Source organism: Pholis gunnellus (assembly GCF_910591455.1).
Source record: "Pholis gunnellus genome assembly, chromosome: 13".
Lineage (NCBI taxonomy): Eukaryota > Metazoa > Chordata > Actinopteri > Perciformes > Pholidae > Pholis > Pholis gunnellus.
Genome location: NC_136540.1, coordinates 24,926,365 through 24,952,864, shown reverse-complemented (window position 1 = coordinate 24,952,864; position 26,500 = coordinate 24,926,365). Strand labels below are relative to the sequence as shown.

Genomic DNA, 26,500 nt, shown 5'->3' with positions numbered 1-26,500 from the left:
CCTGTGCTGTTTCTCCCAACTGGGGGCATCTACTGTAAGTAATAAACCGATTATGGATAAGTACGTCATACGTCCCCACTTCAAACTATCTGAACTATCCCTTTAAAAGTCCTTTTGCTTGTTAGTAAGACACCATGAGATTAAACAGAAGCGTTACGGTAAATAAACCAGCCTTCGGTGGCAGGCAATCATGGAATTAAATGACAAAACTAAACTTGTGAAAATCCAGCCAGTTAGTACTACACTCAGCACAACAATTTATGAGCGTACTTAAACATTAAATCTTGTTATTTCATTATAGAACCATCACTGAACCGGGAGCTGAGAGGAAATACGGAGTCAAGTTCAAGTGGTCGAATACCATCGAAACAAAAACGGAGCGAGGCCACAGCGACGCGTAGCAAGCGCTGAGATTATTTTCTCAAATAATTCAAAAATATTGTCTTCTTTTCAACCTACATTGTGTCACCGGGGGACCAACCATTGTTGTGTGGATGCTTTTATTCTAAGCTCTAAGTATTAGTAATTAGCTACACATTGTCATGTTAATTAACTGTGGTTATACTTTCCCACGGCCTACTTCTTTTTAAAAGAATCATGTCAAAGATGTGCCTGGTTGTGCAGTTGGTACACTATATATATATATATATATATATATATATATATATATATATCTTTTTCAATTTCTGTTCACTAAAGTGTGCATGCACCAGAAAACTCCTTTTGTTCTGAGAGGTAAGATGAGAGCATAGACAATGGCTTCAGGTCCCTGTCTGGAAGGGCTGTTGTCTGAAGGTAAAGCAGTGAACATACTCTCAATATAGCGCACACTTTAACCGATTATAGGTTGTCGATGGCCAAACGTTTTGCCACAGCGGTGCGTTGCTTTGCTCCTATTTGTTCCTCTGTACTGTAGGTAATACAGCGAACATGGATAACTACCTCCTACAAACCCCTCTTCAAAAAAAATGTGAACTATCCCTTTAACGTGTCCCGTTAGATTTCCTCTCACATGTTGATGTGATTAAGCTCACATTATGTACAGACAGCTGAGGAATCAGATGATGGATATACATGCGAGCCCTAAAGCAAAAACACAGACGGTGGTCATGAGGACTGTTGTGGAATATTTCTATGTAGATGCGGGATAAGAGTTGATTAAATAGACAGAGTCTGATAAATGCTCAAAGTAGTGTCAATTTAATGCTTGCAAGCAGGAGAGTGGACACACAGACACGTATCTCAGTGAACTGTGCAAACCACTGTCAAAGAAATACAAGGCACATCATGTTTTATGCATACAAAAGGTCACGCCTCCAGTTACCTCGTGAAAAGAGGGGAGTATAGGGTCTCTGGACATGGGTTGATTTGTTTCTGCTCCTTATCTGTTATCTCCAGGTGCGATCAACTGGGGGTCAGTTCATGCAGAAACAGGAAACAATGGTTCCCTGTTTCTCCTTTTAGTGTTCATGTAAACATCAACACTGGAAAACAGGACCTAGGTTTTATGACCTGATTCACCTCTGTAGGAATGCAGTGTTTATCTGCATCTCGTACCTTCCCCTCAGTAGAACACCCATCTTCCAAAACATCCCAATATACTAGAATATATTTTACCATTACAGGTATTGATAAGAGCTCAAATCATCCATTGTGCATACCTCTAATCTCTTGATATTCTGTGATTGAATGTGGATAAATGAGACAAACGGTCAGGAATAAAAGGCTCACACTAGTTATGGATTTGGAACCAAGATATCTACAAAGCTGAACATCTTACAGCTGAAAAATAAACCTTTTAATGTTTCCTGGTGGCGAAACGGTCGTGCACTGCATTCAAAGTAAAAGAATAACTAAAGCGCATCTCTTGCTTTGTATGACTTAGTTTTCTTGCAATTATGAGGTACTATTTACAAGTTCTAATGTATTCTATGCTATAATAACCGCCTTTTTTTTTTTTTAACTTATGAATGCAATGTGCAACCGTACTACTACAGACTTGAAAGTTGATACTAAGGGTGGGCGGATACCGATACAAAGTCTTGTTTTGAGTAACAATACTAGCGTCAAAGGTTCATTCCAAAAGATCCATCATTTCACATGAACACCTTCCTCTGTGCTGCGATATTTGCACCTCTGCTGCTGTTGTGTGCAGCGATAACTTCAGTTTGTATTCAAAAGTCCTTCGTTCAAACGTGCATGTGATTAAGTCACCAACGGAGAATAGTAAAATGAAATGCCTTGCGTGTTGCACAATTATTTTGCGGTAGTAGCTCATTAATAATGCACATACCTAATAAATCATGACATTTCTCTTACATGTTAGCACATTAGCTGCTTTTAACAATAAGAAGTGTCTGATCTAAAGCAGATATTGGGTGATCTTCCACCTCTAGTTGATACTGGCATATTTGTCAGGCTGCAGATTTTCATTTTATGCCTAAAATAGGTTTGACATATGTCGACATGGCTGTAAAATCCAGTCAGAGGTTCTTGGAAACAGAAGTATGCTTAATGTGATTAAAGTAGTGAGGAAACATACTGTCCATTGGTGTAAAATGAGCAAAAACTGTACATTGGTTTGGTGAATCTGAGGCTTCGGTCTCGTTGATTCAACAGAGATCGTGCAGCTTTAATAATTTGCCCCAAACCAAAAGCATCTCAAAAGCAGCATGCTGCCCCCTCAGCTCGCGCTGATTTACAGAGAATGTGTCGTCCGCTTTGTTTTCACTCGATCTAACGGGGACTAAGTCCTGACCATGAAAGTGCCGCTGTGAGGATACACTTCTGTTGAATTGCTGTCTCTCTCACACACACACACACGCACACACACTCCCTCCGAGTCACTGGTCAACTCAGCCGGTGTGTTGGGTCAGATCCACTGGTGAGTGCTGTGTGGCGTCATCATCATGGTAACTAACATTTTCAACAAGAACTTGCCGACTAAAAAGTTGTCTTATTTGTTTCGTTCTTGCCTTTGTAAATATGATTTTATTTATTGTCTTTTTAATATCCTCAGCATTTGTTGTGTTGCCATGTTTTCATGCCTAAGCCATTAAGATTTTTAATTAAACAGTATTTTCTTTAACATCTGATGTGTGTGTGGTTTGTCCGTAATCACTGCAGGCTGTTTTAGGTCTCAGAGGAATAAAATAAATCAGTTTGTCTGCCAAATGATCTAAATGTCTTGGACACCAACGCCAACTTCAGGTCAACATGTTGATTTGGCCAATTCTTTTGGTTTATGACAAAATTGCTGTTAAACTAACGACATTTCAGCCTCAGCTGTACTTTGTTAGTGCTAATTAGCAAACGTTAGCATGCTAACACCGTCAATTTAAAGCGGTGCACGTGGAAAACAGCATTCCTGCCAAACTCCAGCAAATCAGTTTAGCTTAAAGCACCGCCGTCTGTGCCTCAGAGAGCTAGTTATGAGGCTGTGAAATATAGAGGCTGTCAAAACACAGTAGAGGTAAAGCAGGTTGGCCACTAATTGCAGGGTTGGCGGTTCGATCCCCATGCATAGGCGTGTTAGCCTAAATGTAGAGCGCTTAAAAAGTGAATAAAATAAAAGCAAGAAGCAGTTTCATCACTTTGGCTTGTTAGTGTTTGAAAGTTCTCCGCTTTACACTAAATTAATGGTGACCAGCTGATTGGTTTTGCAGCTCTGAGGCGCTTGAATTGGTTGCAGATGTGAGCTGTGAGCTGTTTTCTGTCCCTCCAGACTCCAGCTGGAAATCCGAGCTACTGTTGGGAGTCATGTCCAGCTCGCGCTGACAGCGGTTTGGAGGCGGCGCTCCTTCCCGTCTCCTCCCCGTGGGGACTGTGCAGCGCTGACGCGGAGCACACTGAACTCACTACTGTTGTGGTTCATTTTGAAAAGTACTCTTTTCATTCCTCTGGAAAAACAACGATACACAACAGAGTCTCTCTTTAAATGAAACCTTTTTATTTTTCATTATTTTCTTGCAAAAAATATAAAAAAAACAAAAAAAAACTGCAAGCATCAAAGAATCACATGTGAAAACACACACAGAGCAAACTGAAGAAACAAAACAAACTCAGTGTATGATGCATTCTCAAAAAACAGGCACAGCAGATCTCTAACCTTTGACCTTTTCACCATCAGTTACAGCCCAAGTCCACCACTAGCAGGTCTGCACACTACCACGTATTTACAAACAGTACAAGTGCTTGACAGCAGTTTGCAAAAGAAGGCTGCCAGTGTGTCTGATTGACAGTTTTTATAGATAATTATGATTATCCTGCGTTTCAAGTGACTCTGGGGGGAAACACCTCAGTGTTTGTCATGTTTTGGAGAAATACTGGTGCCAATTAAAAAAATGAAAATGAAGCAAACACACTGGCTAACCTTCTCTCAGTGTGACTGTGAACCATCAGTGAAGAGCTGCCTCAGAGGAGCAGCTGTTTGGTCTCTGACGTCATGTCCCGTCCTAAAAACTCACCTGGACGCCATGAACACGGATCAACATGAACATGACCCAGACGCTTACATGAAACGAAAATCTGAGTGCCAAAATATCTTAAATAACAAAATATATATAATATATACACTTTCATAAAAAAAAAAGAAAAAAAAAAAAAGTTGACGATGCACACGAGACACCATCGTACAGACACGCTGAACAACAGCCAAGAGCTGAACACAGTTTGAGGAAATAGTACAAAACAAATGAACGTCAGCGAACATTCATTCAAAAGAAAATACACATCTGTACATACATACCTGTGTGTGTGTGTGTGTGTAATGTGTGTAAATCTACTGAATACTGCCGAGAACAAAAGCATGATGATGGGGGGGGATGTCCGGACTGTGAGGTGGTGTTACCCTGCAGGTCTCAGATCAGTGGGAGCGTCACACACACGCACACACACACACACAGTGACTGCTGGCTTCACTTGTGCTGCCTCCTGCTGCACAACATCACCGCTGAACCGTCAGGGACTTCACTGGAGGGACAGAGGACATCAGTGTTACACACACACACACACACACACACACACACACACACACACACACACACACACATACTACTCATGACAAATGAGCTGTGATCGGCAGTTACAGGGAAATTCCTGTTTATTAAAAGGTAACATAATCCACCTACCAGCACCTCTACAGCTCGTGTTACGTTGTGTAACACGTTTTATCTGTCGAGGTGCTCGTCGGTATATTTTGTTTCTTTTTCTGACAGAGTCGGGCTAGCTGTTACCAGTCTTTGTGCTAAGCCAAGTTAGTTGGCTTTAGCTTCATATTTAACGGACAGACAAGGCCTCTCAGGGCTTTGTAAGCAATCAATAATATCTTAAAATAAATTCTAACAGCAACAGGTAGCCAGTGTAAAGAAGCCGGGATCGGTAAAATGTGGTTATGTTTCCTATTAAGAGTCAAAATCCGAGGGGTCTTTTGGGGTCTGAGAGGCTTTTTTTTAGATCTAGCGGATTAGGACATGTGTGTTGAATTTCAAGTCAATCGGACAAACTGGCCGAGGGGCGTCGCCGGCCCGCCTTCTAGGGGGCGCTAGAGAGCCATTTTCTTACACACAACTATGCAACCTATATAATATGAAAATTTTCACCAGACCGGACAAGTCTGCAAAATTTGGTGAGTTTTCATGCATGGCAAGTCCCCCCCAAATAGTCCCCAAGTGTAAAAATAATAATCAGAAAAATAATTAAAGCAGCGAGCAGCGATGAACGGGCCCTCGCCTCGCTGGCGCGTCGGGCCTGGTGGCGGGACTCCTGCCTGCGCGTCGGAGAACGTCCGCGACCGAGGGACGGCGCGTCCGTGAGCGAGACGTCGTCGATCCCGCGTGGACCGCCCGATGCTGGAAATGATGCTTTGCAAATAGTACTATGCTAAGGAAAAATGACACCGAAATCAAAATGGCCGACTTTGGTAGGTTTTAGAGCATGGTGCCAAGAGACTTATTTTTAAGTCTCCACAGGATACGTGTGCCTACCGAGTTTCGTACATGTAGCTCAAACGTAGCGCCGGGGCTGCTCTTTTGAAATATTGTAGGGGGCGCTACAGAGGCAATTTAAAATGGACAAGGCCAAAAATCATACCACATATTTCTTCCGATGCCTTTGACACATGTGCAAAGTGCCATGAATTTGTGAGCATCCTAACCTACTATGCTATGGAAAAATGACACCAAAATCAAAATGGCCGACTTCTGGTAGGTTTTACAGCATGGTGCCAAGAGACTTATGTTTAAGTCTCCATAGGATACGTGTGCCTACCGAGTTTCGTATGTGCAGCTCAAACGTAGCGCCGGGGCTGCTCTTTTGAAATATTGTAGGGGGCGCTACAGAGGCAATTTAAAACGGACAAGGCCAAAAATCATACCAAATATTTCTTCCGATGCCTGTGACACATGTGCAAATTGCCATGAATTTTTGAGCATCCTAACCTACTGAACCATATTTCCTTCAGCCAGTAGGTGGCGCTATGGGTTTTTTGAATTTTTTCAAATCAGGTATGTTCAGGCTTGAAGTGGCATCATGCACAAGAAGTAGGTTTGTGCAAATTAAATAATGTACCTTGGAGTTATAACAACTTCAATTTTGCATGGCGAACGATGCGTCGCCACGGCAACAGCGTTCAACGAAAACTCACAATACTTATGGCAAATCTTCATCAATGTCTTAAGGCCATCGTAGCACAATTTGAGACTAATCGGGTCACGTGGCTAGGAGGAATAAATGAAAGTCTAAACCGCCTTCAGCCAGTAGGTGGCGCTATGAGTTATTTAATTTTTTTCAATTTAAGTATGTTCAGGCTTGAAGTGGCATCATGCACAAGAAGTTTTGTGTGGATTGGATTATGTACCTTGGAGCTAAAACAACTTGATTTTTCAGAAAAATGATGCAAAATGGCCGCCACGCCACGTCAAGGTTCTTCGACGAAAGCGCTAGCTTTTAATAATTTTGAATCACAAAGGTCTTAAGAGCACCCTGAACAAATATGAAGTCGATCGCATAAATGCTCTAGGAGGAGTTCGTTAAAATACGAAGGCTGCAAAAAGGCCCGCATGGACCGCCTGACGCAGGAAATGATGCTTTGCAAATAGTCCACCGCTTCCTGTATCCGCTGTGAGGCACTACAGAAGACGCGCAAACATGCAACATGTAGCTCTATATCAAGTGTAAACCACATCGTGTAAAACTGCTGTTTGTCAAGTCCAGCTGAGTTACATCAGCTTTTATGATGGGGAATCACATAAAGTAGCCACCCGCTACGGCTAAGTCATTCTGTGAAACATAAAGCTTTTGATAACTTTTAATCACAAATGTCTTGACATTGTACTGACAAAATTTGAAGTGGATCTGACAAATTCCCTAGGAGGAGTTTGTTAAAGTATAGCGACTAGAAATAGACCAAATGGAAAAATGCCTACCAAGTTTCAAACATGTAGGTGAATTGTAGCGCTAGGGCTGCTCTTTTGAAATATTGTAGTGGGCGCTATGGAGGCAATTTAAAACGACCAAGCCAAAAAAACCCATATAAAATATGTCTTCTCATGACCTATAAGACTTGTACAAAGTTCCATGACTTTTTGAGCATCCCAAGCCACTGAACCATCAGCCTACTTTTTGATGGCTAATGATGCATTGCCATGGCAACAGCGTTCCTCAAAAGGTCACAATATTCATGATGATGCATCATAAATGTGTCAAAGCTGTCCTTACCACATTTGAAATTGATCAGGTCAACTGGCTAGGAGGAATAAATGTAAGTATAAAATGCGACGTTTCCTTTTGCCAGTAGGTGGCGCAATGACAATGCAAATATTTTAGCATGGAAATGTGCTCAGGCTTGAACTAGCATCATGCACAAGAAGTTTTGTGCGGATTGGATAATGTAACTTGGAGTTATAACAACTTCCTTTTTCATGCCGAATGAGGCTAAATGGCCGCCACACCACGTCAAGGTTCTTCCATGAAAACTCACGATTTTGATAACTTTTCATCCCAAAGGTCTGACGAGCATCCTGACCAAAATTGAAGTTGATCGCATAAATTCTGTAGGAGGAGTTCGTTAAAGTACAAAGGCTGAAAAATGCAAAAAGTGACAAAAAAGCACAAAATAACAGGTTTACTGTAGTGCCCCCTAGTGGTTGAATGCAATGAAAATGTGGTGATTGTAGGACAAATGGTTGAGAAGTTATGTGCATTGATATATAAGCCACGCCCCTAAAAAATGTATTGGTCCATATCTTGTAAACGCAGAGATAAAGAAAAGATTTTGATAACTTTTGATGATGTAGATTCAATAACGATTCACAGCAAATTTGGTATCAATTGGACCCAGCTTGTAGGAGGAGTTCGCAAAAATGTGTTTTTCACAAAATTCAAAATAGCAGAAAATCTAAGTAGGCGGAGCTTAAGGGTCTGGAGGCTTTTTTGTAGATCTAGCGGAGCTGGACATGTGTGTCGAATTTCAAGTAAATCGGACATATTGGCTGAGGGGCGTCGCCGGTCCAACTTCTAGGAGGCGCTAGAGAGCCATTTTTATACACACAAATACGCAACCTATATCAGACGGCTATATTCACCAGGCCTGCAACATTTGGTGAGTTTTCGAGTAAGTCCCACAAATATGCAAGTCCCACAAATATGCACCCGATGTACTATGTGTATTCGAATTTCAATAGGGCCTTCGGGGCCCTAAATAAAAATAAATGTGGTTAATAAAGATGTGAAATATAATCTGTGCTCGCATTCCTCCGTGCTCTTTATTTTTATCTCGAGGCTCATCCTGGTAAAATAGTCCCTAAACAAAATCTCAATCCTTTAAACTCCGACTCTCTCTTTACAGCGACACAGAGCAACAGATCGTCCATCCATGGAAACATAACTTAACTTCATGACGGAGGCAGAAAGAAAATAACGGTAAATTACAAACCTGGACCTGCCCCGCCCCCTTTTTGTCCACTTCCTGCTGCTCTTTGATCTTCAGGATCAGCTCCTTGATCTCCTCGCGCTTCGTCTTTATCCGCTGACCCGGAAACCACTCGGACAAGTTCACCGGAAGATGGAAGCTGGGGATCGGATTCTGTACGAAAGAAAATATTTTATTTAGTTATAAACGTTAAAAGATGAGACCGATATCAATAATAAATATATCTACATATAAGTGTGTGTCAAAGCTGGATAGATGTTCTTCCTCTGATCTTTAGAGCTCCATTAAAAACGCTCAACGATGAGGAAGAGAAGATAATAGTTTGTAAAATCTCAGAAACAATCTTTTATATCATGTTTTATATCTGGTACATAAATATTATTTCATGTTGAGCAACATTCTGAATGTATAATATTCTTTGGCTCACAAATATATTTGAAAAACCAGAAACTGGAGGAGCAGAATAAAGTCCCGCTGTGATTAAAATGTGTTGGAGTCGCTCGTCTCACCTCGAAGAAGCTCTCCACGTACTGCAGGACGTAGACGCCACAGTCGCTGAAGTTGTCCTGCTGAGGCACTCGGGGACTCGAACCCTTCATCGCGTCTTCACCGAAGCTCCTCTGGCTCTCTTTACGCACCTCCCACTCCACCTCCAGGTACCTAAAACGAGCGCACACTCGGGTCACCACCGGGGACAAACACTCGACAACAACCAACAGGAAGCGTCAGAAAACAGTCTCAGTGACGCTGGAGAGATATTAGTGTTAAAACCATTATTATTGTTCTGTGTACGATGTTCTGCTGTTGGCTACAGCTTTTAGCTTTCATTTGTTCACGAGTGAGAACATTAGAAATACACAGAATGATGTATTATGAGCCGTTGATCTACAGAGAACTTATCACTGGATCACTTTGATACCGGAGAGAAGTTAAAAAACATGAAGATTCTCAGATAAGTTCTGCAGTTTTAAAGTTTCTTTTTATGGATTTATGGACGTTTGTTCTGGATGGACATCAGACATAATGAAGAGAACTGTATGGTGTGTGTGCGCTCATAGTTCTGTGATTGAGGACTTTGAGAAGAAGAACTGCCTCCACGACATTAAATCATTCAAATAAAATCCGCTCACTCTCTGAGAGTTTTCACCACCGTCGACCTGGCCGGATCTCGCAGGGAATCCATGATGAGGATACAAGGCCTGAAGAAGAGAAACAAGGGTCAACAAACGTCTCTCTCTCTCTCTCTGAGCGGTGCTGCCACCTGCTGGTGAGAAGCCAGAAGTGCACCAACTTACTGTTTGCAGAGGTTCAGTCTGGCGGCCAGAGCGGAGGCGTCCGATCCGGGCGCGTCTTCAGCCAGCGTCCCGTCCTCACTGCACTCGTCCTGGAGACACATAGACGGGAACTCATAAAGAACTACAGTCCCCAAAAAGACTACATTCAGAGGAAGACAAACAGGAAGTGAGGACGGGCTGGACGGCTCCCAGGAGGACCCGTCCCCCGGCGTCCCCGAGGCGTCCACGGACGGTCAGACCGAGGGAGAACCCTCCGCAGACGGAGGACCGGAGGCTTCCAGGACCACGACGGGGACCGGCAACAGCCAGGCCGATCCAGAGCAGCAATACACAAGTGAGTCTCCGTCTGGACCAGAACATCATTACTTTTAACATTAAAACGTATTTTATTCACTCAAAGTTATCGTACGTCTGAGGATCCACGACGGTTAATACAGAAAATGAACCCGTCGCATTAAAACATGTTTCCTTCAGGTGAGCTGCAGAGAATCAGCGTTTGCTACAGTTCAACTAAAGACGACGACACCTTCTCAGACGACCAGAGCTCCTGTCAGGTACCTGTGACGGGGGGGCGCCGTGGTGGAGTGGGTTCTGATCGTAGACCGGACCCCTGAGGCCCGGGAAGCAGATGACGGCGAGGTACCAGTGAGCTCTGACAAAACGAGACATTCAGTTAACACTGGTTTAATATACAATCATCATATTTAACACATGTTTAACCAGGAAAGAGCCAGAGGACTCCATCTATGGTGCCTTGGTTACATATCATTCATACTATCATTTTATAATCACAAAATAAAATAAATATATATGTGCATTTAATATTTTTCAAAAAGAGAGATATATATATATATATATATATATATATATATATATATATATATATATAAAAATATATAAAATATTCTCTATTTTATTTTTTACTAATCAAAAATATTTCTTTTTTATTTAAATAATTCTAAAAATTCTAATTAATTTTTTATTGATATAAAATAAAAATGAGAAAATATTTCTTTTGTTAAAAAAAGAAAAAAAATGGAAGATAAAAGAAATAAATATAAAAAGATGAATTAATTAAATAAAAAAAAGAATATAAAATGAAATAAATACACTTCAAAGTGAAGAAGCTGAAGTTGTAGAGAAGACTCACGACATATTGATGGGAACAAAGATGAAGTCCTTCTGGAAGAGGTCGACGTGACGAGTCCACGCCTTCACCCGGTTGTGTTTCCTCTTCTGGATTCTGGAACAAATGAAAAAGCATAAGTTTAGAGTCCGAGCCTCCGGCAGCAGAACGGTGACGGCGTGTGAACGTCTCTGCAGCCTCACGGCAGGGTGGCGGTGTCGGGCGCGTTCCTCCGCTCCCTCTGGTTCAGCCTCTTGTAGAAGAACGAGCTGAACACGTGGATTCTTTGTGCGTCGTCCTTTTTCAACTTCTCCAGAACTAAATATCTAAACGCAGACAAACAAGAGGAGGACGAGTCAAACACAGATCTGGTATTTTGTTCTGTGGAACGTCGTCGTTTTAAATCCAAACACTCACTTTAAATAAAAGTCTATGATGACGTTGTTGAGGAACTCTCCGTCGTTAAGGCAGTGGAGGTCTTCGTTAGTGACCGACATTCCTCCTTTGGCCGGAGGAGGAGGATACACCATCAGTCTGGAAGAGAAACACACCGTCACACCGCTGGAGTCCACCGGAGGAGGCTGAGCATCGACGCACCGACGGATCGGGACCCACAGAGGACGACTGGGACCGCTTCATTCACAACATTAGAATCAACATTCATTGTGTTTTAAAAAAACAACATTTCCATCTGCTTTGCACACAAAGTGAGGCAGCAGCTGAGTCACCGGGGAACAAAACCACACATTCAACCTCAGCACGGCAGGAAGGAAGAAGAGCGAGCTGCTCACTTGACGATGGGTCCGTCGTCGTCTTCAAAGTACCCTCCGGTGTGCTGGCGGGTCGCCATGTGTGTGCGTGCGTGCACGGTGACCGGGCTGGCTGGGGGGGCCTGCGTCGCCTTCGTACCCGGGGATCCAAAACAAATTCAGTGATTTTGGGCTGAATTTACTCATTTATTAAGCAGAATAATTCACTTTTTCAGCTTTTAAAATACGAGCTTCTTGTGTTTTATAACATTAGAAACTGAACATGTTGGTGAACAAAGACACGACGATGAAATGGTTCGATTGAGAGCGTCTCACCTTCTCCTCCTTCTGCTTCAAGGCCTTGTTGAAGTTCACCAGGCGGATGTTGGCCTCGTCGAAGGGCAGCTTTGCGGGGAAGTTGCTGAGGTTGTTGGTCCGGGCGATCTCTCCCAGGATGTCCTCCAGGATGGCCTGCTCCTTCATCACCAGGCCGTTCTTGAAGATCAGGACGATGAACTTCTCGTCCGACTCTGACGGCACGGAGAGGCACATTGTTTGATTGTACTGTATCGTGTGTGTAGTTTGGTAGTGTAGTTTGTGTAGTGCGGTACTCACGGTCCCCGGTACAGTCGTACCAGTGAGGTTCCTTCTCCTCCGACATGTCGAGCTGCGTGCGGAGCCGGACGCACTCGGCCGGAGTCGTCTGGAAGAACAAGACCGGAAGCCTCTGGACGGTGCACCACTCGCAGCCGATCAGCTCCGACGCCCGGAGACAGATGTTCTCCACGGTGTTTCGCTCCGAGCCTGACGACAAAGACAACAAACACGATGAAAAGATTTTAAAAACACGAGGAGGAGAAGATCCAGCTCTGTGACTTCACCGCAGTATGGTTTGTATGATTGTCCCTCTGCAGATGAACGCAGTCACACAGACGAGTGAAGCTCTAGAATACCTACGAGTGGTCATGTGACTCAGAAAATGTGATTATTTATCTTTCAATGACTAAAACGATAGAAAAATAATGTTGGCTGACGTTTTTTAAAGGGCTAGTTCAGATGCTTAGTAGTGTGTTTGCATGAGGTTCTTCTCTATAGTCAGTGTTCTACTCCAGGAGATGTTTGGAGAACATATGCTCTACATAGTTGAGATGTTAAATCATGTTCTAGTGACGGCAGTCTGGAGTCTTTGTAGAGATCATATGTTCTCCTGTCTGGTTCTATAAACTCATCTCCTGCAGTAGAACACTGACTGGAGAAGAACCTCACACTAACACTCCTAAACATCACTGCTGTCCCTTTAACTCCCACATGAAGTTAAAATAACTCCAGAACGAGTCGTTGGTTCAGATGTTTCAGCGTATTTTAAAAAAGGCACGAAGCTTCCACATGTGTGGACTAATCTGTGCTGACCGGCAGTAAAGTGCAGCGCTGCGTCTTCCTGAAACATCGGAGCGCGGCGCCGTCACACTCCGCTGACCGTCCGATGCAACAGCTCTGTGTACACAGTGTTGTATTTACTGAACTCATTACTGCTGCTTCAGGCCTACCTTCAGTTTCCAGCTGGATCTGCTCGATAGAAAACTGGAAGAGAAAGAACGAGAAATGTCACAGTGGAGTCACTCGGCTGGAGTTTGAAGATATTCTTCTTCTGCTTGTTATGGCATCATAACGTCACATGATTATGTCCCTTTATAGAACAGTTTAAATCCAGGGGTTCAACACACATTACACAAGCCTGTGTCTGTATCTTTAGCCTCCCTCTTTACCGTGTTCTCTTGTTGTCGCTGATGTTCGCCGTTCATAAAAACTTTAATTAGTTTCACATTAAAAGCTCTAAATGTTCTGGGAACATAATCTCTTCACTTCCCCGCGAGGCTTTAATTGTGAAACTTCAGGAGGAAGTGCTGAGTGGTGATTATTAGAGACGTTTAAGGATTTCTGACCAAATTCCTATTTTGTTTTATTTTTTTTTTGTCGTCAGTTCTTCAGTGAAAACGTTAATATATTCTGAAGCTCCAAATCAGCTTTTATTTATTATATTTTAAAACCTGGTAGTGAAATATAGAATACATGCAGCTGTGTTTGTATAACTGGAACTTTTCTGCACACCCTGTGAGGTTTTAAAAGTGACCGAATGTTTGGTTACGTGTTGACTCAACGCGCTGAAACATCCGGCGGCCATTTTTTTAAAAACCAGAGTACTTACGACGACGGGCTTCGTCACAATCCTGCGGAGAGTTCCCACTCTGAAGCTCCGACACTCCAGAATGATGCTGTCGCACTTGTTGGACGTGAACTTGGGTTTCTTTGGCCTCGGAGAAAACTGCTCGGGGGGTTGATTCCCAAACTGAAAAGAGTAAATACAAAAAGAAGAGAAAGTGGTCTTTAGGGACCAGGAATACAGCCGCAGTCGACTAAACATTTCAGGACGTTAAAAAGAACATTTTACAGCTCGAGCTTAAAATAATCTGCCGTCTCGCCGAAGCTTTACAAATAAAAAGCTGCAACAAAGACGGTGCGTTTCCTGAAGCACAACTCAAGGTTCTCACAGTCCTCCAGACACAATAAACAGACGTAGACGGAGGTAACGAATGTAACTACGGTTCTATGAATCCTGGATGACCGCCAGAGGCAGTGTTTAACACTGGATATCTTCTGTCTCGCGCATGCGCAGGTCGAATATTTATATCAACAAAGTCACCTGTGACCTCGGATGACCCCCCCGGCGTCTATAAGTTCCGGTGTCATTCCGAGCTCAGTCCTACGGAATCTTCTCGCGAGTTCACGGGATTCCGAGTGACCAAGAACTCTGGCGGTCATCCAGGATTCATAGAACCGTAGTTACATTCGTAACTTTCGTTCTATTTCATCCTTACTGACCGCCAGAGGCAGTGTTTAACACTGGATGACTTATATCAACAGAGTCACGAGGAATCACCATAACTACCTCGTATAGCTCCGGCAGAGAAAAATTGGCCAAAGAACCCTCCCCAGTGGGTGAGGGGTGGCAACCTTGAGTCTGTAGTGTTTGGTGAATGTGCTCGGTGATGCCCATGAGGCCGCAGCACATAGATCCTCCACAGGCACACCTCTCAGTGTTGCCCCTGACGTGGAGACACCTTTGGTAGGGTGGCCCTTCACCCCGGATGGCAGAGCACGGTCGCTCGCCTTGTATGTATAGGCAATGGCCTCCACTATCTAGTGGGATAGGCGCCGTTTGTCCTTCAGAAGGAGCACAGCCCTTCTTAGGCTCACCATAACTGACAAAGAGCTGCTCCGACCGCCGTATGCAGGCGGTGGCTTCCACATAAGCTCTGAGGGCCCGCACTGGGCACAGCAGCCTTGACCTCTCCCCTCCTGACGGGAGGGCCAAACTGCGTGAGCTGGATAGGCTGGTTGATATGTGAGCGTGTCAACACCCTTAGGAGAAAACGCTGCATTAGGCCACAAAGTGACACCCAAGCCATCTGAGTTCCACCTCAGACATGATTCTTTCACCAGAGAAAAAACACTTTGACCGATAGCCATCTCTGCTCCACCTGTGCCAGGGGTTCAAAAGGAGACAAGCATAGGGTATTTAGTACCAAGGATAGGTCCCATGCAGGGGCCTTCGGGGGACGCAATTGCAGAGCCCTTTAGGAAGAGGAACGCCAGTCTGTGGCTCTCTCCTGTGTCATTGTCGACCTTAGTATGCTGCCCCGAGATAGCGGCCACGTATACCTCCAAGGGTTTAGGGGGAGACCGGCCCTTATCTAGAAGGGACTGTAGAAACTCAGTACAGCAGGCACGGGGCACTGTACTGGGACATTGTTCTGAGCCGCACACCAGTCAGAAAACAGCTTCCACCTGTTTTCGTACTGCAGATGGGTAGATCGCGCCCTGGCATTCAGAATAGTCAGTCTGACTGGTTCTATGCAGCCACTCAGCATCTGGTCGGGCCAGACCCATAGTTGAAGGCGGCAGGGATTGGGATACCAAGTCCGGCCTTCTAGTTGCGACAGGAGGTCCCTCCTGTCGGGGAAGAACTCTGAGAAGCATTGCAAGATCAGAGGGTATGGTGGAAAGGCATAAAGAAGATCCTCTGGCCACGTGTGAGCCAGGGCATCTTGATCCAGAAGGACTGGTCCTCTCCGTCAGGGAGAACCAGTGGGGGCAGTGGGTCGACATCACGTCTGGATGCAGCCGCCACTCTCTCGGTGGAGGCTTGTGACGGAACAGGAAAACCACAACCTGGTTCCGTTCTCCTGGTGGGTACATTGCCCGAAGGCTGGTCAGGCGAGGGGCCGCCCAAGTCAGAAGGGCACGGTGATCACCGTAGCAACTTCTGCAGATCTGGTGCCCCCTTGATGGTTTATGTGAAAACACAGCAGAGGTACATGCTTTCCCTTCAAATATGGGAGGAAGTGTTTGAGCACTTAGCTCTAGAACATTGACTTGACCCTGAGGTCTTTGAGCAGACAACTGCCCCCAAGCAGTCCTGTTCTGTCACACTGCACCTTGAGAGGCAGGTATCTGTTGTGACAATCTCCCGGCGGAATGGAACCGAGCCCATGGGGCCACCGTTTGCCAGATATGCACTCTCCCTCCATGGGGACAGAGTGAGTAGGCACTGTTTTGATACTACTATTGCCCTGTCTGTGCCACTTGGCATCCAAGTGAAGGCTGTTCAGCCATCAGCAAACCCAAGGGAACGACAGTCGATACAGCTGTCAGTTTACCCAATAGGCGGACTAAAGGATGTAGGGCAACCGTCTGTCCTCCGGAAGAGGTTGTGGGGGATCTTGTCCATAGACTTGGGCAACAGATAGGCCCTCATAGGGCCACACTAATAAAGGTTATGCTCTGAAGAGGGCTCAGGTAGCTCCTCTCCATGTTCACCTTGAAGCCTGACCGGGCCACGTGAGAGAAGGCGAGCAGTGTCCTGAGGTGCCTGAAGCCGGGATGGCGCCCAGGTCAGCCAGTCTAAGTACAGCAGTACTTTCACGCCCTATGATTGCAGGGGAAAAGGACAGCAGTAACACACCTTCTGAACACCCGTGGGAAGAAGGGAGAGTCCGAATGGAAGCACCCTGGACTGAAAGTGGCGGCCTCAAAAGGCGAAACGAAGAAGCTGCCTGTGGCGATGCACCATGGGAACATGGGAATAAGCGTCGACAGACGTGAACCACTCTCCCTTGGGAATCTGCTGCTGGGAGAAAAAACCCACAGCCGGCCCGGAGACATAGTCTCCTGGCCCCCCTGCCTCTGGAGGTAATGGGGGCGACTGTTAGTCCCCAAGTTCGGAGATTGCCCGGCGGGGACTTAGCTAGGGTTGTATTGGTAGCTGGCCGGCCTCTCAGCGGGACGCTGAGGCCTGTGGCGGCTACTGGGGTAAGCTGGAGGCTGACAAAACGGCCCTGGGGAACCAAGTGGGACCCCTAGGTCTGCGGGGTGCAGGCATGTCCCTGTGAAGACAAGAGAACTGCTGCCTGGTCTGGCTAGCAGTTCGCTGAAGCGCCTGTATAGCAGCTGACCCGAACAGCTCACCAGGTTCGAACCAGGCGGAGAGTCTGGACCAGGGTGGACATCATACGTCCAAGTTCCCTCGACATGAGCGCAAACGCCTGCAATGAAGCCTCACTTAGGCTGGAGGCGAAAGCGTCGAAAGTAGCCTGCTGCAGAGAAGCTGCGAGGGCAAGCATGAGGTGGGAGAGGGAGTTGCCGATACAGTCCACAGTGCTGCTGTGTCATAAGCCCTGGATAGCAGGTCATCCTTGACCCAATGTTGGGATCGAGGGCACCTGGCATCGGGCCTCAGATTCTCCTCAGGGGAAAACTATGAGGGACGCAATAGTCAGCTAAATGGCTGGCAACATGCAAGGCCAAATTTGCCAGCTCCTGCATGGCCGTCAGGTTCGGCCATCTGATGTAAGGCAGGAGAGAGCCCTGGTGTCTCTCCAGCATGCATGCAACTCCCTTAGATATTCCTCGGAGGGAGGAACAGAAAAGGTGGTGAGGGCGGGAAGGTGCCTGAAGAAGGCACTCGCAGGCGGAAGTTCCGGCTGCTGTGTATTCCACTGCAGGCGTGCCAGTGCCATGCAAAATGATCAGGGTAGGTTGAGCTGGATTCAGCTGTCCTGACAGGGGGAGGTAAACCTCAAGCATCAGGTGTTCCATTTCGGCCAGCCTAGCAGACCTTACTGCTCAAGGCATGATGCCGCAGGTGCTGCCTGGGTTCTCCGAGAGGCCTCAGATACTCGAGGCTAGGGCAAGAGGTCATGGCCGTCCTCAAGCTGAAGAGGAGCTATACAGGTCCTACAGCCGGGAGAGTTTAACATGGCCGCGATTTTGGGGGAACCCATGTCCCACTAGTTGATGCGGAATTCCAAGTCAGTCTGAGCGGGAGCGCTCTGCTGAATGTTGAGAGAACAGGCAGGGGGCAGTGAGAGGGGAGTGATCTCTTCGGACACTCTCTTCACTTGGACAGTCGCTGCAGATATTGGTGACCCACCAGTTAGCTTGAGCGAGAGCACTCTGCCACTGTGGAACAGACCAAAAAACAGTCCTTACAGTGAGAGGGGAGTGAGGACGCTCTTCACTAGGACATTCGCTGCAGATATTGGTGTCGCACCAGTTAGCTTGAGCGAGAGCACTCTGCCACTGTGGAAACAGGCCAAAAAAAAAACAGTCCTTACAGTGAGAGGGGAGCGAGGACACTCTCTTCACTAGGATATTTGCTGCAGATATTGGTGACCCACCAGTTAGCCTGAGCGAGAGCACTCTGCTACTGTGGAAACAGACCAAAAAACAGTCCTTACAGTGAGAGGGGAGTGAGGACACTCTTCACTAGGACATTGGCTGCAGATATTGGTGTCGCAACAGTTAGCTTGAGCGAGAGCACTCTGCCACTGTGGAAACAGGCCCAAAAAAAAACACAACAGTCCTTACAGTGAGAGGAGAGCGAGGACACTCTTCACTAGGATATTTGCTGCAGATATAGGTGACCCACCAGTTAGCTTGAGCGAGAGCACTCTGCCACTGTGGATACAGGCCAAAAAAACAGTCCTTAAGTGAGAGGGGAGCGAGGGCACTCTCTTCACTAGGACAGTCGCTATAACTAGTGGTGTCCCACCAGTTAGGCTGAGCGAGGACACTCAGCTAACTGCGATAGCTGTAATGTTACAAAATCAATGGACACAATCCCAGTATTAGCTTAGTGTTCTGTTCAAGAAATGTCAATGTGTATTCAATTGTATTGAGACTGCTGTGTTAGACTGCACTACACTAATTGTGGTGAAATGGCGACGCCTAGTGGCGAAACAGAGATAATGTTTTTGAATGACGTCACTGTATAAGTCGATGAGGTTTAGTTTCTACATGTTTCAAACGGAGTGCGGTACGGCTGTTCTGAATATCGGATCCTCGGAGGAATACGTCCGTAAGTTTTCCTTCGGTTATTGTAGGTAGATATCGTCATTAACAGTTGTGTGAATATGTAGGCAATTACTTAACAGTTGTCAAGATATTATGTTGTGTCAACTTAGCTATTATTTCTTTGTGTAAATTAAGCTAGCTCTAACTGCATGTGCGCAGGCTAACGTGTGTATAAAATGTGGATATTTGGCACATTAGTAATTATACTTTTGTTTGTATTCCATAGTTTTACGATAAAAGAATTGGACTTCAATAAATCTTGAGAAGATAAACCAGTTTGATTCTTTGCCGTTCGCTATCTGTCTATGGCCATTGTAGACACAACTGCTAGGACAGAATACTTAGTCTAGTTAGTGTCCCACCAGTTAGCTTGAGTGAGGACACTGCCAACTGCGACAGCCGTAATGCGTAAAAAGCATCAATGGACACAACCTCAGTGTTGATTTAGCATAACTAGCATCTCACCAAGTTAGCCTGAGCGAGGACACTCTGCTAACTGTGACAGCCGTAAGGTTACAAAGTCAGTGTACACAATGCTAATGCCGATCTAGTAGAACTAGCATCTCATCAAGTTAGCCTGAGCGGAAACACTCTGCTAACTGCGACAGCCGTAAGGTTACAAAGTCAGTGTACACAATGCTAATGCCGATCTAGTATAACTAGCATCTCACTAAGTTAGCCTGAGCGAGGACACTCTGCTAACTGTGACAGCCGTAAGGTTACAAAGTCAATGACACAGTGTCAATGTCGATCTAATGGAACTAGTCTCTCACCCAGTTTGCCTGAGCGGAAACACTCTGCTAACTGTGATAGCCATAATGTTACAAAATCAGTGTACACAATGCTAATGCCGATCTAGTAGAACTAGCATCTCATCAAGTTAGCCTGAGCGGAACCACTCGCTAACTGTGATAGCCGTAATGTTACAAAATCAGTGTACACAATGCTAATGCCGATCTAGTCGAACTAGCATCACATCAAGTTAGCCTGAGTGAGGACACTGCTAACTGTGATAGCCGTATCTGTGAAGGGCGGAATGACGGCGTAATTGTACGCTCTCGTCGGTATGCCACTCGATTAGCTAGAGCGGAAGCGCTCTGCCAACCGTGGAAAAACGGACAACTGTTATAGAAAACAATGTTAATCGATCTCACCGATTGCTGTCTTCACGACTTCGGTGGCCCTTATCAGACTGGTGATGACCGATGATAGGGGCGTCCACCAGTCCGGGGCTCAATGGTCCGAACGGCGACAAACGCCACTCCCTCCTAAGAGGGACAGCTTGTCGCAGCCTTTGGAGGGCGAAAGATCCGCAACTCCGACCGGTGGTCACAAGGCTACAGCGACAAGCTCCAATATGTCTTGATCGTAGACACATCTTTGTTTAAGCTTATGCTACCATGGTAGCCAACCTGCGTAGCGAGAAGATGAAAAAGGACTGAGCTCGGAATGACACCGGAACTTATAGACGCCGGGGGGTCATCCGAGGTCACAGGTGACTTTGTTGATATAAATATTCGACCTGCGCATGCGCGAGACAGAAGATATCCAGTGTTAAACACTGCCTCTGGCGGTCAGTAAGGATGAAATAGAACGTTACTATAAAGTACAGTTAAGATCAAGGCTACAGAGAGAACAATGAGCAGATGCCTCCAGAGAGCGCCGGCGAGGAGTGAGCGGAGTCGGCGGGTCGAGGGGAGACGCTGTCCAGCCTTTTGACGCTTCCTGTGCTGGCGTCGTCATCGCTGGACAGGACGACTGGGGAGGAAACATCACGCGTTGGGAGAATGAGTGTATGCTTGAACATCTTTGACATTTTCTTATAGAAAAAAAGATCCTTTAGGTCATTATAGTGAGAAACTATATAAATAATGACAAAATACTGAAAAAGAATGACTCTGTATGCAAATAGTTATAATAATAATGAAAAAAAACTTTCCTTGTTCATTATTTTGAGAATGTTTCTCATTGTGTTGCGATTCTTAGTCCTTATTTTAAGAAACTACGTCATTATGTAGAGATACTAAGTCATTATTATGAGATACTAAGTCATTATTATGAGATACTAACTCATTATTATGAGATACTAACTCATTATGTAGAGATACTGAAGTGCATGTAAAGTTAGCTCAAATGACATTTTGATATTCATAATTTCCCCATATTTGCCATTTTATTAAAACTAATTCTTAAGAGGTTATGTCAATATGTCACTGGATTCTTGTTTATGAAGACCATCACTATGCCCATGTATATTTTCAAGAGATATTACTGTACAGTTTTTGAGAAAAGTACATGTAAAAACACTGCTGGCCTTCTGGCCGACTGCATATGCAAACCGCAGAGAAGCAACAAATTGTAAAACAAAAGAAAAACGTTAAACCTTTTATCTTAGTCTTAGTCTTGCCTAGTTATTTATTATATTACATGGATACGCAAAGAACAAAAGAGGCATTCATTATACTCTCATAAAGCATTCAAATTATTTTTTTGTTGGGGATTGAAAATTAAAATTAAAAGAAGTCATATCCGGACCTTTACAGAACCCTGCACTTTAAGGGTCAGAGCAGACTCTATCTGCTGAGAATATTTTGAGGTCTTTTTGGAGTGCAGGGAGCTCTCCTGAGGACCTTCTTTGACTCAGTGGTGGCATCAGCCATCTTTTATGAAGTGGTCTGCTGGGGCAGCAGCATCTCGACAGCTGACAGGAACAGACTAAACAAACTTATCAAGAAGGCCAGCAGTGTGCTGGGGTGTCCACTGGATACAGTGGAGGTGGTGGGAGACAGGAGGATGATGGCTGAGCTATCATCCCTGATGGACAACACCTCCACCCCATGAGGGATTTTGCACTTTTTACTTAGTTGATACTCTTACTGTTTATTACAATGCCTTTGATCACCATCTCACTAAGGAAGTAGGTAGAGGGAGGTAGAGCTACATATGTCCAAAATGACACAAAAGAACAAGGCTTACTAATGTCAATGTCTAGATTTTCAATATAGACAATTGAAACATTAGACATGCAATAAAATTACATTACATTTTAAAGGACATAGTCGGAGTGATCATGAGCAAGAATCCAGTGAAATATTGACATAACCTCTTAAGGATTAGTTTTAATAAAATGGCAAATATAGGAAAATTATTCATATCAAAATGTCATTTGAGCTAACTTTACATGTACTTTTCTCAAAAACTGTACAGTAATATCTCTTGAAAATATACATGGGTACAGTGAGAGTCTTCATAAACAAGAATCTTGACAAATTATTGATGAATTTTGATCTATTTCTGGGCTTTTTGGGCTATCCAAGCACCCGTACCGTAACACCACGTATAGACGAGCATTTCATTTCAAACGCCGGCTGACGTGACCGAAGTTACGCAGATGACGGACCACTTGACCGCAGTGGGAACGGCGGGGTTTCTGTGCTCTCTCTTTAGGTAGCCAAAAACAGGTAGCTGCCGAAAAAACAGCGCACAGTCCCGGGAAGCACGCCGAATTGTCGGCCTGAAAGTCCTCTCAACACCCATCCAAGTTTACCCAGGATTGGACACTCATAGCCCCGGGAAAACGTAGTTGACTACAGCCAAAGATGCCCTTTTACGCAGTGGTTTTCTCCCCGGAGAAAAGACGCACAGACGCGCGAATCACGCCGAATTCATCCCCTGGAAGCCCTCTCAACACCCATCCAAGTTACTCCAGGATTGGACACCCACAGCCCCGGCAAAACCTAGTTTAAATAGAGCAAGTTTAACTTTTTACAGCGCCCAGATCTCCACCAAGACAGAACGCACAGACACGGGAACCCCCCCGGTTAGTCAGTAACAAGCCCATCTACACTCCCACACAACTTCCCCCAGGATTGGGCACTGAAATCCCGGTGAATTTAAAATTCGGGCTTTAATTCAACACTTGGAAAAATATGCCATTTCATTCGGAAACAAGCCAGCCGCGCCGAATGCTCGGCCGGGGTTCCCTCTCAACACCAGGCATATTTATACCGGGATCGGACACTCACAGCTCCGGCAAAACATAGTTGACGCGAGCGAAAATAGCTCTTTTACGCAGTCCTTTTCTCCCCGAAGAAAGAACGCACAGACGGGGCACGGGCGCCGAATGGTCGGCCTCGACGCCCTCTCGACACCCAGCAAGGTCACTCCAACGTGGGCAACTCACAGCTAAGGCACCACCTAGTTGACGCGAGCGAAAAAAGCTCGTTTTATGCCGACAGTTTCTCCCCGAAAAAAGATCGCACAGACCGCAGCACACACTGGCCTGGCCAGAAAAAGAGGCTAAAATGAGGCTAAAATGAAGAAAATACACCCCAACACCAGCACAAACCTCCCCAGCAAATACCTTTTTTACACTTTATTTTTTTTATAAACACAATAAAAACGGTCAATTTCGACGTATCTCACACTTAAACCACTCACATAAGTTAGTTAATGGATAATAAGCATAAATATACATGACTTTAGGGGAGAGAAAGAGCTTTGTACTTACTGTTGAAGAGATCACTTGAGAAATGACATGTGAAGTTAATGAAAACAGGTAAGTCGACTCCTACCCTACTGTGATTGGCTGATCCGTTCAGTGAAGATCCTTATAAGTCAAAAAGTGCCATTCCGACTACATTTGATAGGGCTCCCATAGATTTTATGGTGTGAATATCAAGTGGATGCTCCTTATACTTTTCCCAGAATGGCGTTTTTCTAGCCCATTGTCTTCTCGAATAATGTCTTACCCCAGACCAGAATCTAGGCCAAACTTGATATTCACACCATTTATTCTATGGGCAAAGGTTGAATTAATGTGAAATTTTCAGCTTCCTAGCCCATGGCCTTCTATTTTATTCAAGGTCAAATCGACAAAAACTTCGTTAACGAAACGGCTCAGCCAATCAAAAGAGGGTTTGAGCGGCCTTAAATACTTCCGCTCAGTTTACATGTGTCATTTCACGACTGATCGCTTCCAAGGTAAGAGCTAAACTCCCCTAAAGTCATGTATAATTAAAGCTGCGAGCAGCGATGAACGGGCCCTCGCCTCCTCCGCCGCGTCGGGGTGCCGGCGGGTTCGGGCCAGGGGGGGCAAGAACTTCCGCGACCATCGGACGGCGCGTCCGCGAGTGAGACGTTTTTAGTCCTGCTGGAAATGATGCTTTGCAAATAGTCCAATGCTTCCTGTATCCGCCGCCTGGTGCTACGGAACACGTGCAAACATGCGTTATGTTGCTCTATGTCAAATGTAAACCATATTTTGTAAAAGTCATGTAAATCGGATGGTGTTTGTCAGAAAACGCAGAGTATCTTTCGCCAGCAGGTGGCGCTGTGAGTTCTAGTGAAAATTAGCTTGTAAACATCCTCAGGCCATGAGTGTTATCAAGCATGTGAAGTTTGGGACCGTTTGGAACAAGTCCAGTTGAGTTATATTAGTTCTTTGCATGGGGAATCACGTAAAGTAGCCGCCCGCTACGGCTAAGCTGTTCCGTCAAAAGCAAAGCTTTTGATAATTTTTAATCACAATGGTCTTGAGATTGTACTGACAAAATTTGAAGTGGATCTGACAAAGTCCCTAGGAGGAGTTTGTTAAAGTATAGTGACTAGAAATAGGCTGAAATCGATCAAAAAATGACATAAAAATCAAAATGTCCGACTTCCGGTACAGTTTAGAGCATGTTCCCATGAGCCTTATTTTTAAGTCTCTGTGTGATACATGTTCTGACCAAGTTTCATACATGTACGTCAAGCGTAGCCCCGGGGCTGCTCTTTTGAACTGGCTAGGAGGAGTAAATAAAAGTATAAAATATTATATTTGCTTTTGCCAGTAGGTGGCGCTATGAGTTATTTAATTTCTTTCAATTGATCTATATTTAGGCTTGAAGTGGCATCATGCATAAGAAGTTTTGTAAGGATTGGACATGTAGAGTTAGATGATATTTCCTGCGCCGACCTGCAGCGTAACAGGATCATTTTTGCTAGAAGCCATACCATAAGAAGTCACCACTACAGTTATTGTGCAACAGTTTCTGATTGGTTTGGCCGTCCTGTAATTGCTGTGGTCACCTACGGGTGTAATCGTTCTGCTTCAATCACTTCATTACTGTAAAGCCCCCTCCCCTGGTAAAGGGGCCTCAATCCAGATTTTATTTGGACATATAAACTTTATTTTCACAAAGAGTCTCAAGCAGTTTGAGTTTTACATGGAAAATAAGCTTTTTCAACTTTCATATCCAGTCAAAAATACAGATGAACCTTATCTTCAGTCTCGTCAAACATTACCACCGTAAAAACACTTTTAAAGCCTCAAAAGTAGACTTTTTTTCTGTCACATAATGTCATTGTAAAAGAAGTCAATTTAAGAGTGACAAAAGTGTGTTCATAAAGGCAGTAGTGGGTTGACAGTGTTTTAATAAGTAAGTAAGCCGGTCAGTCCAGACTTGAAAAAAAGGCATCACAATTGCATTGCATCCCCCCCCCCCCCCTTCAGAGCTGTCCTCCTCCTTCTCTGAACTCTCACCTAGACAAGTTACACTGTGCACCTTGGCCAAGCCATAACAGAGGGTTTCCAGATCACCCACAGTCTCCTTCCCCACTCGTCTTCTCCTGATTTCGCCTCTGGCCACACCTCATAGTGGCCAGCGGCTGCTCTACCCCTGCATTAGAAATCTTGCCCTACTTGTTTATCTGCGTCCCCCCCACTTCTATCTTCACTCTCTCTCTATCTTCACCTGGGCACCAAGGCTTTTTTTGCTAGACTCCCCGTCTCTTCCTACTGATCTGATAGACGCACCCTGTTCCTTATGCATATACTATTGTGATGTTGTTGTGTTACAGATAGAATTTTGCATGACCTGCGTGTCAGAAATTGTTACAAAGTTGAGGCGGCCAAAACGAGCACAAATTCCTGGCCTCGTGATGTGAATATACATGACTACATTTGAAATTATGGATGTGATTTTACACAAATATATTTAAAGCACAC

The 26,500-nt window shown here is 44.9% G+C and overlaps 1 protein-coding gene across 1 annotated transcript; it reads right to left on the bottom strand.

Annotated features, from left to right (window-relative positions):
- Positions 1-306: 306 nt before the first annotated feature.
- On the bottom strand, positions 307-26,148 carry LOC306705265 (sentrin-specific protease 6-like; the record flags this gene model as incomplete). Its single annotated transcript, XM_079171971.1, has 20 exons — positions 307-321; positions 8,933-9,082; positions 9,439-9,589; positions 10,060-10,128; positions 10,225-10,313; positions 10,783-10,876; positions 11,375-11,467; positions 11,554-11,676; positions 11,768-11,884; positions 12,142-12,251; positions 12,436-12,629; positions 12,715-12,903; positions 13,647-13,680; positions 14,306-14,446; positions 15,355-15,491; positions 15,684-15,861; positions 15,958-16,441; positions 17,626-17,764; positions 21,163-21,270; positions 26,097-26,148. 20 exons carry the CDS (start codon positions 26,146-26,148, stop codon positions 307-309), a joined length of 2,667 nt encoding a protein of 888 aa, XP_079028097.1.
- Positions 26,149-26,500: the final 352 nt, after the last annotated feature.